Here is a 17,251-nt window from a genome sequence, read left to right as displayed (position 1 = left end):
TTTATTTTATTTTATTTTATTTTAATTTAATTTAATTTAATTTAAACTGTGTCATTTCCGAACTGCAATTTTATCAAATTAAGCAAAAATAATGTTCAAATAATATTTTTATACATATTTATGAATTTATTTATGTTTCATATACATAAAATGCTACATTCATGTATTAGCAAAGACAAAATATTGGCCCTTTGGTTAAAAAACGGTCATTTCCATCACAGAATGATGTTAAACACAATCAATTATTAATATGTGCTGAAAATTAAATTGTTGGACCAAAATGATATAACAACAAAAATAACTAAACTGATTCACATATTGTTGGACACTGATAAATGACAAATTAAACTAGAAAAAGCACCAAAAGACAACATTCTCTACAATACATACTCTTATACAATGCTTCTGCTATTGTTGTGTATGATTCATTGGTCTACGTTATAAAAAAAAATAAATAAAATAAATGCATGCATACATTTTTTATTTAGATTTTATTTTTATATTTTATTTTAATTTATAATATATTTAAATTTTAGTTAAAGGTTTAGTCATTTCGAGCATGTGTTTTTGTCATTTTTATTCATTTTTTTATTTTCAAAAATATGTCTATGCCGTTTTAGTTCCTTGTTTTAGTTATTTATAGAAATTGTAGTATGAACTTAATACTGTATGAAATGTAATAAAACTGAAATATAATAAAACATATATAAATTATATGTCATTTTTTACAAATGAGATACACGTTTTTTTAAATATTTTAATTTATATTACATTTTAATTTTAGTTAAAGTTTTAGTAATGTTGCTGTCTGTTTTTGTCATTTTGTAGGTTTAGCTTCCGGTATAGTTTTAGTTATTTTAGTGCTTGATATGAACTTAATATGAAATATAATCAAATGGAAATATAATTTTAAAAAATTAAATACATTTAAAAATGAAAACATTGTTTTTTTTAATTTTTTTATTTCAGTTAATGTTTATTTTATTTCATCTCAAGTAGAAAAAATAATGCTATGGTTGTGATTTCAGTTTTAGTTAACGATAATAACCCTGAACTGAATCATAATTCCTCACATATAGAGCTGCATGGGCCATTGCAAAAGTAAACATCTCCTAAACTCAGCCATCAGCTGTTTAATCTCTATTTATTCTGACATTTAAACCAATTTTCCCCGAATGAAGTTTTTATTCATTTATCCTAATTACCTTGGCCTGTATTTGTTGAAAGAAAAGTAGTTCACTGCGAGATGCTTATGCAAGTCTAGAGGAGGAGCGAGAGAGAAAAGTGGCATGAGAAGTGTTGCTTATTTTGAAAGCCGCATTAGTCACTTGCTCTAGAGATCATGGAAAGGGAAAAATGTCCTGATGACATAATGATTCTTTAACAGTTTCCATACCGAGGGTTTGGATCTGGGCGCCATGTGCTCCACATTACAGTGTCACGTCTGGATATACTCAAATCGTTTGTACACACTCTCTCATGCACAGGCCTGCAAACACGCAAAAACTCATTCTAGGTGAAAAGAGTTGCTGTTCTCTCTTTAACAACATTTTACACATACAAAAAAAAAAAGTACACTCATATGAGTAACCTATTAAATATCAGTAAAATGGAAAACAGTTCAAAAACATTTCTCTGGTTCATTGCACCTGGAAGTCTGAATTGGCTTGTAAACTTGATCTGTGCAGATTTCTCTCCTGATTCAGACCAGATGACTTTATCACCGGAGGAAGTTGTGGTTTATGGACTATTTTAGCCGGAACAAACAGTTTGCCGTTAAAATCTCAAATCTGATGAAGAAACAAACTCATCCTGATCTTGGACGGCCTGAGAGTGAGGATATTTCCAACCAGTTTTCATATTTGGGTGAAATATTCCTTTAACATTTAAAGTAGCAAAGTACTTTTTATATAGTTTTTTATTATTATTTTGTTTAATAAGGTAGTTTAATTACTGCAGTTTAATTAAAAGATACTCTACTTGGGTGAGTTATATTTCTCATACGCTCATCATTATGTCCTTCTCTTAATTACACTCGGACAAGGAATCTGACACGCAAAAGACAATTAGGGCTCATAGATTTTAAACCACTCAGCCAGTCAAGTACAGTTGTAAATTTAAGCATCTATTGTGTGTGTGTTTGTGGCTTCAGTAAGGTGCAGATCATTAGCGAGTGAATGGTAGCCTTCATTAGTGCTGAGTTGTCTGAAATGTATTTGCTGTTACTGATGTGAAAGTCTTTTTCATTGATTGCGCGCACAGTCACACACACACACACACGGATATACTCACACACACACACACACACACACACACGGACACACACACACGGACACACAGACACACACGGACACACACACACACACACAAACACAAGCACACACACACTCACACACGGACAAACACGGACACACACAAACACACGGACGGACACACACAAACACACGGACACACACACACGGACACCTACAGAAACTCTGCCTAAATTAGATCCTGACCATATAGAATACAGAACACAAATCTTAGCCTGTCAAGCAGCTTAATGGAAAGTCTAAAACAAAGCATCACAAATCTGTCTCCTCCAAACAACATCTACTCTAACACTTACTAATGAACGTCACTTATACACAATTAGATTTAGATATTGATTGCAACTTTAATATTTGGAAATTAACCGCAGCACTGTAATCTGTTGCAGGGGATTGTTGTTAATTAATATATATACCCAGCTACCAAAAACGTGTTCTAAGAATGTTTTTGTAACGTTCAGCTTTTTAAACATTTTTCTTGGTTTTGTCAACGTTTAAAATATTTTTAAACATTCTGAAGTAGTAACTTTTCAAAAATGTTAGACGAAAGTCCAGCTAAAACGTTCCTCGAAAGATATCTAAATAATATTTTGGAGAAGCTTGTCTATTTGTAGGTAGCCAGCCATTCTGAGCATGCTCAGTGCACAGTAGTAGGTCTGAGAGAATCTCAGCTTGAACATACACTTCATATTTTCACTCTTTTATTACACTGTTGATAAAAAGTATAACACTGAATAGGGACATTATTGAATGCAACTGCCCTTCTTTACTCAATTTATAGCTAAACAGATCTTCTCAAACTTGGGCATACATACTGTACAGTTCCCCCTCAGGCCGAAGGTAAGAAGTCACTGTTAAGTGTGGCAGCCCTAATTTGCATCAAAACCAGCATAAACACACACATACACACACTCATTTCATTCTTTCATGTTTAGTGTCTTTGTATGATCATGCTAAAAGGACGTCCTCCGTCAGTCCTCCTTCATTGTGAGTGTACCATAGGATAACATGCCAGAATAAGGTCACTCCGTGAGGTCTTTGGTGTGAGTGCTATATTTAGTGTATCCTAAATGACCCATTTTCAACCCTGGTTTGAAAAAGGTGGCAGAGACAAGTCCCTCTTAGATGCAAAGCTCTTTAACAACAGAACAGAACTGTGATAAATAAACAGCTTTCACTGGAGTTGGATTGTCATCTTTGTCAGGATACCTCGATGACCTCCATGCTACCAGAGAAACTGGATTGCTTGCCCAGCTTCCCAAATTCCTCGCTGCTTTGTGTTGTGTTAATACCCTCTTCAAACTCCATCTGGCAGCTGCGGCGCTTGTACTTCATGTCCACTTGCGATACACTGCACACTACTGCTTTCCCATCCTCGAGCCAATTGTTTTGAAAGTCCAGCGGCTCCGGCGTTTTGTCCCTTCGGTGTTTGCTGGGCTTGGAGTTGCCACAGGCAGGACTGCTGCCAAAGTGCATGGTGCTCCCTGTTCCAGATGGTGCCAAATTAGTGCCTAAGAACCAATGGCAGTCACCCGTGGGTGTGATAGGGGTTGTGGCCTCATTTGAGCCTCTATGCATGGTCCAAGAAGCAGATGTACCCAGCGGCAAACTGAGGAAAGAAGGCGCCTTCAAGTTGGTCTCCTGGGGTCTTGGCTCGCAGTTATCCTGCTTCAGATTGAGGGAAAGAGTTGTTGCGGATAGCCTCTCCAAGCCACCATTTTCCCACCTTTCGCTTTGCTGGCTCATCCTGGACTTGCTAGTCACGTCAGTACACTGTGACTCCGTAGGGCTTGGGTGGTTCATTGTTGAAGGGTACTGGCATACTCCATTGCTGTTCTTCAGGCTGTCAAGTCTGCAGAGTTTGGGTATGTTTTCAGAGTCTGACGATGAGGAGTTTGGAGAAGATTGCTGGTTTTGGCTCGAGGAGTAGACAGACTTGATGTCAAGCGAGAAGGAGCACTTGAGCCGTTTGTTTTGAAGGATTCGTTCATTGGACAGGTGAAGGGAGCTTAGGTCTTTCTGCAGTGATGTAGGCGATGGAGGCTTTACGGTGATCTCTGTAGCTTGCGGAGTCCGCTGGTCACAGCGATCGCTCTCTGAGCTTTGCTGTTCCATCTTCTGGACCTCCTCCTCCACCTTTTCATTTGGCTTCCCTGATAACCTTATAGGGTCACAGGGTAGACTCCTCTTCATCTGCAAGCCTCTCTCGAACTCCAGCAGCTGACCCAAGAAGTTGAAGTTCGGAGATATTGATGGCCGACGGTCCTTCACAAACCTACAGAAAGTACATGAGATATGAACAAATTCAATTGGATGCTATTGGATTCAACTGGTTTTCTAGGCAGCTATGCAATTGCTGGTCTGGTCTTGATCTAGCTGGTGGACCAACACAGACAGACAACTATGCTGGTAAACCAACGGAGGCTTGCTGATTAAGCTTGTTAAGAATACCAGTATCTCATGGTGGAGACGGCAATCCAAAACACAACAGCTAAACACCAGATTTTATTTGACAAAAACAATATTGTGATTTGGATGACGGTCCCCGTCATGGGATTCTGATACCAGGCTTCATAACCAGCATTTTTGGTTGGTGAATAATACGACTATGCTGTTCCACCAGTTAGACCGGAAGCAAACAACCTTGGACCTTGGTCTAGGCTTGGTCCGGAAAGAGCTGCAGTTACCTGTAGGCATCATCTGAAGACAGGCCCATAGTTTTCATGATGTAGGCAATGGCAATGGTTGCAGAGCGGGATATGCCAGCCAAGCAATGGACGATGACTCTGCAGTTTGACACCTTGGCTTTGTCTGTGGATAGAGAGAAACAGCAAACCAGTCAAAAGCAGTTCCACTGTTAAACTGCACACAAAGCATGAGGTCATCTCACTCGCCAAACTCGAACGCTGACGTCACTCATACCTCCCTCAAATGCTGATGCACAGATGGCTCGTGTTAACAAAACCCCAAACCTTAGAGGTTCTAAGTTCTCTAACTTCTTACAAACTCGCTTCTAGACTACTCCATTGTCCATTCAGCAAACCACAAGTCTGACGTTCTTACCAATGAACTCATTGGTTTTTTCCAACCAAGGAAGCAGCTTCTCGCAGTAGCTGTCGTTGACGGGAATGCGCATGAAGTGGCTGTCGCTGATGAAGTCAGGTTTGGGGCAAGTGTTGCTGGCATTTAGAACGTAGGTGATTCCATTCTGAGTCATCAGTTCCTGTTAAAAGATGGAAGTTATGAAGAAGTTCATACAGACAGACCAATTCTACAGAATTCCACCGACAAATATAGAACTAGGGGGGAAAAAAAATCCAACAACTTCCTTGAGCAGATTCCGGCTGTATCAGTGAGTCTGTCACGCATGCTAAAGCTATTGTAAAGGAGAAATATGTAGAAAAATTATCTGTTAAGAAAAAAATGTTTTGGTGGTGAGTTTCATGTCAATTTGACAGGGCTAACAACCCAACATCAATGAAAGTACTTTCCCGGAATGCATTCAGCTGCCTGTTATCTAAGTAAGTGATGAGATACACTACAATTCAGTTGTTCCAAGGTATGCGCAAACACCCTCCAGGTAAAAGAAAACTATTCCTGGTTATCTGATGATGCAAGATGAATTTGTTATGTCTTCACTACAGGAATTGTTGAGCGCTAGAAACTGAAAGCATTTTCTTGATACGACGATATTCAAGGGGTCTGTAGGTGATAGCAGGGTTGGGACAGACTGATAGGTAGAATAGTGGCTGGTTTATTCTCACACAGGTCAGGAAAACAGGAAGAGAAAGCTGCAAAGCCACCTGAAAGAGTACAGAGAAGAAGAGAACTGTTTTAGTTTGAATATAATCGGATATGATTCAGAGGGCAGACCAACACAACAACAACCATAAAATATAATGTGTACATTGTTCTTACACACACAGTTTGCTGCAAACTCAATTACTTACAGTAAGAATGGAATAATAGTAACAATGAAGGGGGTTTCCAAACATCCTAACCAACTGAATTACACATAAAGCCCAAACACAAACTCCACAGGGGCCAAGAAGCCTTTCCGCTACAGCAGAGACATCCTGCACTAGCATATCCAGCACACTTCGTGTACAGTAGATGACCCTCCACCAGGATGAAGAAATCAGTCTTTACACTCTCTGAACCCATGCTTTTCACTCAAGCAAACCAGTCTCTAACCGCTATAGCTTTAGCTAGCGTATTGGTCTACACTACTGCTGGGTTGCAAGAGTGGCTAACCCTGTCTTTGAAAAGGAAATGAGAAAAGCAACGGGCTGGTGAAAGCTGAGCTCTGCCACTTTACGAGGCAGATAGGGTGTCAGTGTCTTGTTCTTCATCTCCTCTCCCTGTGACCAGCATCACACAGTGGGAATGAGGCAGGCCACAGGAACACTGACACCCAACCAGAGCTCAGAGGAAGCACACACACACACACACACACACACTCTCTCTCACACACTTTCATTGTGAATGATTCTAGCCTCTAAAGGCCCGTTCACACCATAGGCCATAACTATGATGATAACAATAAGACATCTTTTTAAAACTTGCTCTACACTTAAAAGAATAGCAAGTCCACACCACAACTCCTGGAACAAAGGAACAACATCGTTGGAATCACACAGAACGATTTTTTCCCCCGGCTGATGAACGATAAAAACATTGACAGCCAATCAGAATCCATCCTGCTCAATCATTTGATGACAAATCAGCTTATAATAAAAAGAATGGTACCATAAATTGAAGTAGACACTTATTGTTCTTGTGTGAACGGGCCTATAATCGTATAGTTTAGTAGAGGATTTTAAACGTTTTATTGCTAAGTACCCCCAAAAGTGATATTATAGACTTTTGGATGTTATACATCATTGTGCTAAAATTTATAATAATAAAAAAAAAAATGCAAAAACCTAAAACATTTCATTCGTATTTAGTTAACAAAATAACTTTTTTTCTAAGCAGTATTAGAATATAGTTGAAACATTTTCATATTTAAAATTATTATTATTTTTTTTGTATAGCACTTCTAAATATATACCACACAATAAATATCATTCCAAAGCAGCCTGACAGAAAGGTTTGCTCTATAAAATGCGATTGCATACAACTCATACAGAACGATTTTTTCCCCCGGCTGATGAACGATAAAAACATTGACAGCCAATCAGAATCCATCCTGCTCAATCATTTGATGACAAATCAGCTTATAATAAAAAGAATGGTACCATAAATTGAAGTAGACACTTATTGTTCTTGTGTGAACGGGCCTATAATCGTATAGTTTAGTAGAGGATTTTAAACGTTTTATTGCTAAGTACCCCCAAAAGTGATATTATAGACTTTTGGATGTTATACATCATTTGTGCTAAAATTTATAAAAATAAAAAAAAAATGCAAAAAACTAAAACATTTCATTCGTATTTAGTTAACAAAATAACTTTTTTTCTAAGCAGTATTAGAATATAGTTGAAACATTTTCATATTTAAAATTATTATTTTTTTTTTTGTATAGCACTTCTAAATATATACCGCACAATAAATATCATTCCAAAGCAGCCTGACAGAAAGGTTTGCTTTATAAAATGCGATTGCATACAACTCATATCATATGTGTGTAATTAAAATTTTGCATAAAGTTCAAAATAAATACTGACTCACACATACTCATGTACTGGCCTCAGTATTTATTTGTTTGTTTGGACCATGTACAATGTTTTAACATAACTGTTTTCCATTTAATGCATTGTACCAGATTTAGCCTTATTTCCATCTGCAATTATATTGGGATCTCAAATGAAGCCATTTTCAGTCTCTTTATTTGGTGACCTCAATCCTAAAACAGCACTATTCAAATTCACAATGTGAGTGTGTTATTCCTTTAAAAAACTGAAATAAAGACAAAAAAAGGAACTGCTGATTTGGAATCAGTACTCGCTCATCTAAACATCTGAGGCATGTTACCTCAGGCAGACAGGGCAATGACATCCCTTTGAATTAGTGTTTGAGTTTGCCTGGGTCGTTTGTCTGAGACATACAGGCACATGCAAATCAAGATGGGAGAATGACTGTTACAAAACAGCGAGAGACTGAGAAACAAAATAGCGACAGAAGAAGCTAAACATTTGAATACAGGCATTAAAAGCAGATGAGCTCATAGGCATGAAGACTCATAAGCAGATGCATGTGACTGGAGAAGGCAATTATTCATTTCATCCAATTCAACATTTACTAACCCAGTTCACAGCAGATAAAGAGTTCTGGACTTTTCAATGTAATGTTCACATGACATCATTCGGCAAGGCCATTAGATAATGCTATGTGAGTCAAACCAAACAGACCTGTTTAAAAGACCTTTTCACGTGAGTCACAAATGACATCATGACCCGCTCTTGTCACGGAAAAAAGTGTCAGTGTTATTCGATTAACACCGGTGTGACCCCAGGCCATTGACTTCACGGCAAGAGTTCAACAAGCTACCAGGAAGTTGTTTCAAACCACTCACTCATTCAGGTTTGATTATATACAAGCACAAGCCAAATATTCAAATTTGCAACATGCTTTGTTTAAAAGGAGCGCCTGGCCCTTTAAGGCCCAGCTCAAGGGCTGCCTGTTTCCAGCTATTAAAAGCAACCGCCAAGCAGCATGACATCATCGCTCAACACGCGGGTGGCCAACGGGCCGTCTCTCCTCTTCGGGATACACATGCACACATATGCACCCCAGAAGTTTTGACTAGCACCCAGTGCACCGGCACCATGCAGGCGAGGCGAACATGCTCTGACATGAGGTTTTAACATCCCACGACTGATTAGCCTGCTTTATGACATCACAAGCCAAAGTGAAAGCCAGTTTCCAGGCCATGCAGAAAAAGAAAAGGCGAGCAGACGTGAAGTGCCTTGACCGAATTAGTGCAGACCTGGTTGGCTGACATTCCACAGGCATGATGTCAGCGTGTCCTAGTGTGGTGGACAGACGGGCGGAGCAAATCCACTCTGAGGGTTGCATGACATGCGGCACGCCAAGATAAAAATGACTTCATTATTGATTTTAGTGTAGGATTAACACATATTATGTGTTGCAAGCAACCGTCTTGTTTTGCATAAATTGCAAAACTTCCAGAAAGTGCTTGCATTGAAGAATCTGACATGTTGCTGGAGTAAAATAATACATGCACAGTCACATTTAAACTGCAAAAAAATATAAATAAATAAATAAAAAGTAACAATTTTCTAACCATGAATTTCTGTCATTTTCCAGTACAGATATCTATTTTTAAATCAAGACAATTACATGAAAAGCAAATGACTTAAGAAGTCTTGTTTTCTGAGAAACGGATCAAAATGAAGTGAGTTTATGCTTAAAACAAGAACAAATATATGACAGTGGGGTCTGTCATATACTGTTTTCTGACTCTGCTGGCAGGTATTTGTTCTTGTTTTAAACATAAACTCATTTCATTTTGATCCGTCTCTCAGAAAACAAGAATTCTTAAGTCACTGTGCATCTCCATTAAATGCATCTCAATTTAATAATGTTTCAATATTTGTACTGGAAAACAAGACAGACATACTAAAAAAAAAGAACAGCAGTGAACCTCAACTTGTGACTTAGCAACTTAATGGCAAGATCCACAAAAATGTGTTTTGGTTTTCCTGAACATCTGGTTTGAAGTATTACAGCTTCTGAATTAGGATTTGGGGAAAAGCAGCATAGATCCCCTCTCTAGTGAGCAGAGAGATTTCAATGATATCAGTCCCCCAAAATATCCTCAGTGCTTCACATGGTGTGCAGGAGTTACACTTACAGGCTGGAAAACTCAATGGCTGAGTAAAAAAACCCTCACTTTCAGAGTGCATATACTGGTGTGATCCGAATCTAGTTGTCTAATAAACCTGGCATGGTATATTATGATTATTGTTGGTGTTCTGATTAATTGCTTTTGTTTCTCTTTTGCAAGTCACTTTTGTGAAGACTGTATTATTTTTTTATGGAACAAGAGCAGAGTTGTGGCTGCGCTTTTTGAAATGAAATAAAAAAAGAACAGTGTGCATTATGTGAGTGTGTGCATGAGTGTGCATGAGGACTAAATACAGATCTGTAGTGTTTAGGACCTTGCTTAGCAGGAGCTTACAACAAGAGTGCTAATTTTGTTGAGGGGGACATGATACTCCAGCAAGTTCAGACACATTCAGATTGATGGTATGACACAATGTCATATTTCAAATCTCACAGTCATCAGGTTTCCATATTTCTGCTGTTGATGTCAGCGCATGATAGATCGAAGGCAGTTAAAATCTGCTGAAGTAGTATTGCAGTTCTTCACCTGAACTTTTGTCCCGCAATGCAATAAATTAGATATGTGAATAAAGATGTTGCAACAAAACACATGACATTACCTCATCATTTGGGACGAGTTTCTCAAATATCACACATGCAAGACCTAAAGGTTTCATTTGAAATATTCACAAAAAAATGTAAATACTAATCTACATTAATATGCATTAAAAAAAAATCAAAGACTTTCTATTTCCTCTTATATATAACCAAAATAGCTGTATAAATGTAAGGTTCTTAAAAATACAGGTGTTATAAAATTATAAAAATCATAATTTAATTTAATATTCTAAGTATATAAATTACACACACACATATACATATATATATATATATATATATACACATACACACACACACACACACACATACATTATAATTTAAATTATACTTATATATATATATATATATATATAAAAATGAAAGAACATTTAGTAAGCAAGTCTTCTTCTGTGTTGACAATGCATCAAAGATTGAAACTCTTGATGACAGGTGACTAAAAATCGATTGCACCCCCCTGAAGCCACTTGTCATCAATGTCCAAACATAAGAAGGTCAGTGAGATGCAATAACACAGAGCGAATGAGACACACACTTGTATATACACATGCACATATGCATACATACTGTAAAGCAATGATGCACTCTGATACACTCCCATGACTACACTGACAAACGGAAGGAGAAATTAATCACAAATAACCCAAAGATGCATGCAAAACCTTCAGTCCCACAAACACACACTCTCTCTTTCCAGCTCACCTCTCAGATCTCGCCCTTCTTTGATGCGCCTGACGCGCATCTTCAGCCTCATCTCGCTCTCGTGCATGTCTGTCCACAGCGGAGGAGGGATCACCAAGTCAACGGGCATCCAGGCGACACGCAGAAAACCTACACAATCCACTCGGAGCTCAGGTGAGCGCTAGTATCAGAGGTGGAGATGTTTCCTCTGAAGATAAGGGGATGAAAGGGCCTTTGTGTCTCAGCTGCCGCCGCAGCCGCGCTCTTTGCTCTCGTGTGTCTCTTCACTTCTGACTTTGGCTCGGCGCACTCCTGCCTCTCTATTGTTGAGCCTCCTCCCTCTCGCTCGTTCGCTCCCTTCCCGTCTGTGAATGAGCGCACTGGCTGTGCTCTACTGGGGCATGTGTTCAGTAATAGCTCATGTGTAAGGCATGCAACCACATTCCTGACTCATCAGACAACTATGCGGCCACTGTTGGGGCCAGAGCCGCGCGTGGAGGGAAGAGCGGCTCCTACGCCTGCCGGACAACATGTGTATGTGTGTGTTTGCAATCAACAAAGGAGCCCTAGTTGCTTTCGACTGACCTCTCTGCTTACTGTAGTCATCATCATTGCTTATGTAATGGCACATTATCACGCGCATGATCTGTGTCCTGTCACTGGGAAGTCCATGGGAAGTCCAAGTTGACTCACAGCTAACACATCACACTCGCTTCAACAGAAGAACAGTTTGTCCCGGAATCAATCAGCGTTAATCACCGATGACATCATTCATTAGTCATTAGCCATTAATCATGCATAATTATATCATGATGGGACAGAGCGAATACACCGTGCCGTTTTCTCTATGACAGATGGATATGTGAAACTACTTAAAATGCTAAAAGCTTCGTGAAAATGCAGCGTTAAGATTAATTTTGGTGATATTTTGTGGGCAGTAAAGGCTCATTGTCATATATTGGCCATTAATCATCCATGCTGGTATCATGATGCGAGAGATCGAATCCATTACATGTCGTTTTATCTGTGACAGATGCATGTAAACATACATAAAGTGCTAAAAACTTAGTTAAACTGCAGCATAAAAACGTCCATTGTCAATCAATATCACCTCATGATGTCAGTATGGATGAATGTATTATATGTCCATTTCTCTGCGACAGATGCATATGCATAAATACCTAAAAAGCTACAAACTTTGTTAAACTGCAGGATAATGGTGCAGTCTATGACCAGTGTTGGGGAAAGTTAAAAGTAATGCATCACAATATCGCGTTACTCCCTTAAAATGTGACTAATTGCATTACTTAGTTACTTTTCATGGAAAGTGCATTAAGTTACTTTTAGTTAGGCTTACTTAATATTAAAAAGTTATATTTTTGGCAAATATAAATGCCCTTTCACACCAAAAGTGAAATGAATAAGCCTCACGCTGAAGGAAATGTACATTTAAAGTCATTTTTGCTTATAAGTATGGTTGAATTGGATCGTCAAAGGTCAGCAGCAAAGACATTGGTTAATAAAATGGGATTAAATACATAAAGGATATTTGTGTTATTTAACATATTTAATTGTTGCATGTTTGCGTCATATTCTGAGTTTGCATTTGACTGTTTATATTCATATTGAGGAATACTGAATCTCTTTTTGTGTAAGTGAGATGAGTAAATGTATGCTGACATTTAGTCTAGAAATACAGTATCATCATGTTCACAAACTGAAGCATACGGTCACACAGCTACATTTCAAAAAGTCAAAAAAAAAGTCAGATGTCAATCAATGGCCATTAATCATCATCCATATACTGACATCATGATGGGATAGATTGAATCTACTGTGTGTCCTTGTCTACATGACAGATGCAGATGTGAACATACATAAAGTTCTAATACCTTTGTTAAACTGCAGCATAAATATGTGGTCACAATAGCAAATAAATTCTGTCGTGAAATTTACGTGGGGAAATCTTTAGACCTCACGCAAAATTACCCTTCAATTGAAATGACTGGATTTTGCCCATGGGGATTCAACGAACAATATTTTCTTCAAAAGATATTTTGAAAAAGGCTTTATTTATTTATTTATTTATTTGGGTTAATATAGGCTAATTCACATCAATGGGGTCCAAAGTGGTTTGGTTAATAACATTATTCAAAATATCTTCTTTTTTTGTTCCGCCTACAGGTTTGGAGTGACACAAGGGTGAGTAAATGATGATTGAATGCTCACTTTTGGCAGAACTGTCCCTTTAAATGTTGTTTGTTTGTTATATACCGAGACGCGGGTTCAACCTTGGCGTTTTCCATCTCCCTGTTGGCTGGCCGCAATGGTGCAGTGACATTTTTCAAGGTTGCTCAGGTTGCCAGTTCAGTGAAACTGGAGAAAGCAAATTAGGACCCGGCGGGTTCATGTACCAGTTTTAATTGAGGGGCTTTTCGCTGACCGGCCTGCACGTTTCTGTTCGTCCATAGTTGTGTGTGTGTGTGTGTGTTTGACTGCAGTGCTGTAAATAGGTGTGCGAGTAAGGTAGCTATTTTGGTACGTGGAGGTGTTTGAGGGAATATACTACATCTTTAATGCAGGAACAACGACACTGACTGCTGGAGGACTGCCAGGGATCTTAACGGAGCCTCTATAGACACATACACACACATGCTTTTGCATGCAATTATAAACTGATCTAAAAATGAGAAATATGATAATTGCCTGAATGTGTGCAGACTTGAGGGAACACAGGTGCTAATTCACACACACACACACACACATGCAAGCAATATGTGCTGCCCAGCAACAGAGGACAATAATAAAAAATTGTCACGTGATTTTTTGTCTTTGCAAAACTGAACGTAGAAGCTGTGAGAACCACTAGATGGCAGTAGACTAACATAGCACAGTCTTCCTAGAGTTCTTCAGAATGGAAAATTAGCTTACTGAATACTGAATACTGCACAGGACATGCTGTCTACCTTTTTTTTTCATAGTATGTGAAACAGAACATAGAAGCATTAATAACTGTTTCAAACAAAGAGGTCTAATATACCTGGAGAAAACTGCATTACTGGAGCATACACCTATGATCTTGATGCTGCCATCTTTGCTTCAGGGGCAGTTGTTTGAGCGAATCACCTGAGGTATAAACAACATCAGAAATATCACTGTTAAATGTAATCTTTATCAAATCTCAAAATGAATATCCATCTTCATACTGTATACACTGTTGTGATGCCTAAATTCACTTTAAAACAATCAATTTGAGGGTTTAATTTTTCATATATTTAGACAGAATTTATCAGTTGTCAGCCATAACAGTATTGGCATTAATATATATATATATATATATATATAGGCCAGCAATTTAATATCGGTCCATCCCTATTGTATATCTGTTACTTTGCATTATTTGTCCAGTTTTTTAAGATCAATTAATGCAATAAAAAGCAGATTGTAGCTATATAAAAAAAGATGTTTCATTCACCAAACCTGAAATGAAAGTTGCATTACATGCATTGTGCTCTATCATATACAAACGCAGTATGTAGGTCACTGTGAAACTTCATGCATACATATCATTTTTAGACACTGTGCATAGTTCAGATACTACTGTACAGTACATACAGAAGAAACAGTATGAGAAATATGCTAGTCCATGCTATATTTTCTAAAATAGAGCTCTGATCAAACATATGCTGATCTATTAGTTCACTGCACAGCAAACGTACCCATTTAACTCAAAGCAAGATCCTTCAGGTGGGATGATCGGGTTTATTTCTCAGGAGATGTGGGAAGAAAAGGGTAGAAGGTTGAAGGGAAATAAATCACACATTCTTACACAGTGAGCTAACCTCGGTTCATCTTTGCATGCCTTTGCCAAAGACGCAGACTTTACACCACCCACCAGGTCTGATAAGGGGCTTTAGTTTAGTCTTCTAAAATATTATACGGATTTAGATCAGAATGTCTGCCGAGCGTCATAATTCCCAATACAGAGCGTGCAATTTTCAGAAAAAAAGTGTGTCCGATGCAAGAACATGTTTGAAGAAAATGTGTGTAAATCATTCAAGCAGCCTCTCATCTCTCACTCCCCATAAGGCCATGACACTCAGTAGCATCTCCTAATCTTTGCATGATATCAGCACACCGCAATGCCGCCTGGGTTTCTACACGTCCTCTGCGCGCTTCATCTGTCTAAATTACCAGAGCAGGTAAATGGCGCAAGCATCCAGTGACAGCTCAGAGCCTGTGTTGACAGAGCTGGTTGTTAAGACTCTGGCAAACAAGCAATCAATATGTAATTCCAGCCGTGACGTGGCTCTCGGCCGCTGTCCTGGCATGCCACATCCATGATGTAGTGGACCGTCATTAGAAACGTACACCCTAATAAACCCCCTAACAGCTGCTGGAGTGAAGAGAGCCCAAATCTGGCCGAAGGGTCACTGACTTGGAAGACATTTGGAGAGGTTGACCTGTGAGGTCACTGGAAGCCCAGGGAATTTTAATGTTGGGCTCTGTCAGTGCTTGCTGAAGGATGTGCTCATGTTTTGTTGTTAGACAGCAGTCGCAATTAAAACAGACAATTTGAACTGCAATTGCACAAACACACATGAACATACAGCTTCAAAGGTGAAGAGTTGCAAAAATAAATGCTGCTGATTATGTCAAACTTTCACACTCAACAGGTCTCATTCAGTAATAATGTGTTATTTGATTGTGTAAAACCAGTTTCCTTTGTGCAACCAGCTTCACAAAGAAATCATGATTCATCAATAATTTAGCCAAAAAAAAAAAAAAAAAATATATATATATATAATAAAAAAAACAATACAATTTAGAACCAACTGAAACCATATGTGTGAAAAACAATCATACTGTATGTACTATATATATATATACATACATACATACACTCACACACATGAATATCACACATGATATTCTAGGTATTATCAAATGGCCAGAGTTTTGAGATTGCAGCGGATGTGAAGGACAATAATGCGATATGAGCTCGCTCAAGTACTGAGGAGCTAAACCATTCAGGGCTTTATAAGTAATTAGCAAGATTTTAAAATGTATTTGTTGTTCAATAGGGAGCCAGTGCAGAGTTGACAGAACCGGGCTAATATGGTCATACTTCCTTCAAATGCTGAGGTGCTAAACCATTCAGGGCTTTATAAGTAATTTGCAAGATTTTAAAATCTATACGATGTTTAATAGGTAGCCAGTGCAGTGTTGACAGAACCGGGCTAATATGGTCATACTTCCTGGTTCTAGTAAGAACTCTAGCTGCTGCATTTTGGACCAGCTGGAGTTTGTTTATTAAGCGTGCAGAGCAACCACCCAATAAATCATTACAATAATCTAACCTTGAGGTCATGAATGCATGGATTAACATTTCTGCATTTGACATTTAGAGCATAGGTTGTACTTTAGATATATTTTAAGATGGAAAAATGCGGTTTTACAAATGCTAGAAACATGGTTTTCAAAGGAAAGATTGCTATCAAATAGCACACCTAGGTTCCTAACTGATGACGAAGAATTGACAGAGCAGCCATCAAGTCTTAGGGAGTGTTCTAGGTTATTATATGCAGAGTTTTTAGGTCCTATAATTAACACCTCTGTTTTTTCAGAATTTAGCAGTAAGAAATTACTCATCATCCAGTTTTTTATATCGACTATGCATTCCGCTAGTTTTTCAAATTGGTATGTTTCACCGGGCTGCGAAGAAATATAGAGCTGAGTATCATCAGCATAACAGTGAAAGCTAACACCGTGTTTCCTGATGATATCTCCCAAGGGTAACATGTAAAGCATGAAAAGCAACGGTCCTAGTACTGAGCCTTGTGGTACTCCAT

General features: G+C 38.3%; 1 protein-coding gene across 1 annotated transcript; it reads right to left on the bottom strand.

The window, feature by feature from the left end:
- Positions 1-2,920: 2,920 nt before the first annotated feature.
- On the bottom strand, positions 2,921-12,116 carry LOC107722280 (dual specificity protein phosphatase 8-like). Its single transcript, XM_016530569.1, has 6 exons — positions 11,421-12,116; positions 6,026-6,112; positions 5,635-5,685; positions 5,373-5,537; positions 4,997-5,120; positions 2,921-4,584 (listed from the first exon to the last, which is right to left on the bottom strand). Exons 1-6 carry the CDS (start codon positions 11,527-11,529, stop codon positions 3,510-3,512), a joined length of 1,611 nt encoding a protein of 536 aa, XP_016386055.1. The 5' UTR covers positions 11,530-12,116; the 3' UTR covers positions 2,921-3,509.
- Between the last annotated feature and the right edge of the window lie 5,135 nt (positions 12,117-17,251).

The sequence above is a fragment of the Sinocyclocheilus rhinocerous genome, unplaced genomic scaffold (genome assembly GCF_001515625.1).
Source record: "Sinocyclocheilus rhinocerous isolate Xijiao unplaced genomic scaffold, SAMN03320098_v1.1 scaffold904, whole genome shotgun sequence".
Lineage (NCBI taxonomy): Eukaryota > Metazoa > Chordata > Actinopteri > Cypriniformes > Cyprinidae > Sinocyclocheilus > Sinocyclocheilus rhinocerous.
This window is presented reverse-complemented; position numbering and strand designations above follow the sequence as displayed.

Excerpts from the sequence above, each read along its gene's own strand:
- LOC107722280 (XM_016530569.1), bottom strand. The coding sequence starts at position 11,529 with ATGCCCGTTGACTTGGTGATCCCTCCTCCGCTGTGGACAGACATGCAC. Across the intron at positions 6,113-11,420 it reads AGAAGGGCGAGATCTGAGAG|GTGGCTTTGCAGCTTTCTCT; the intron begins GTGAGCTGGAAA and ends GTACTCTTTCAG. Across the intron at positions 4,585-4,996 it reads TCTTCAGATGATGCCTACAG|GTTTGTGAAGGACCGTCGGC; the intron begins GTAACTGCAGCT and ends TACTTTCTGTAG.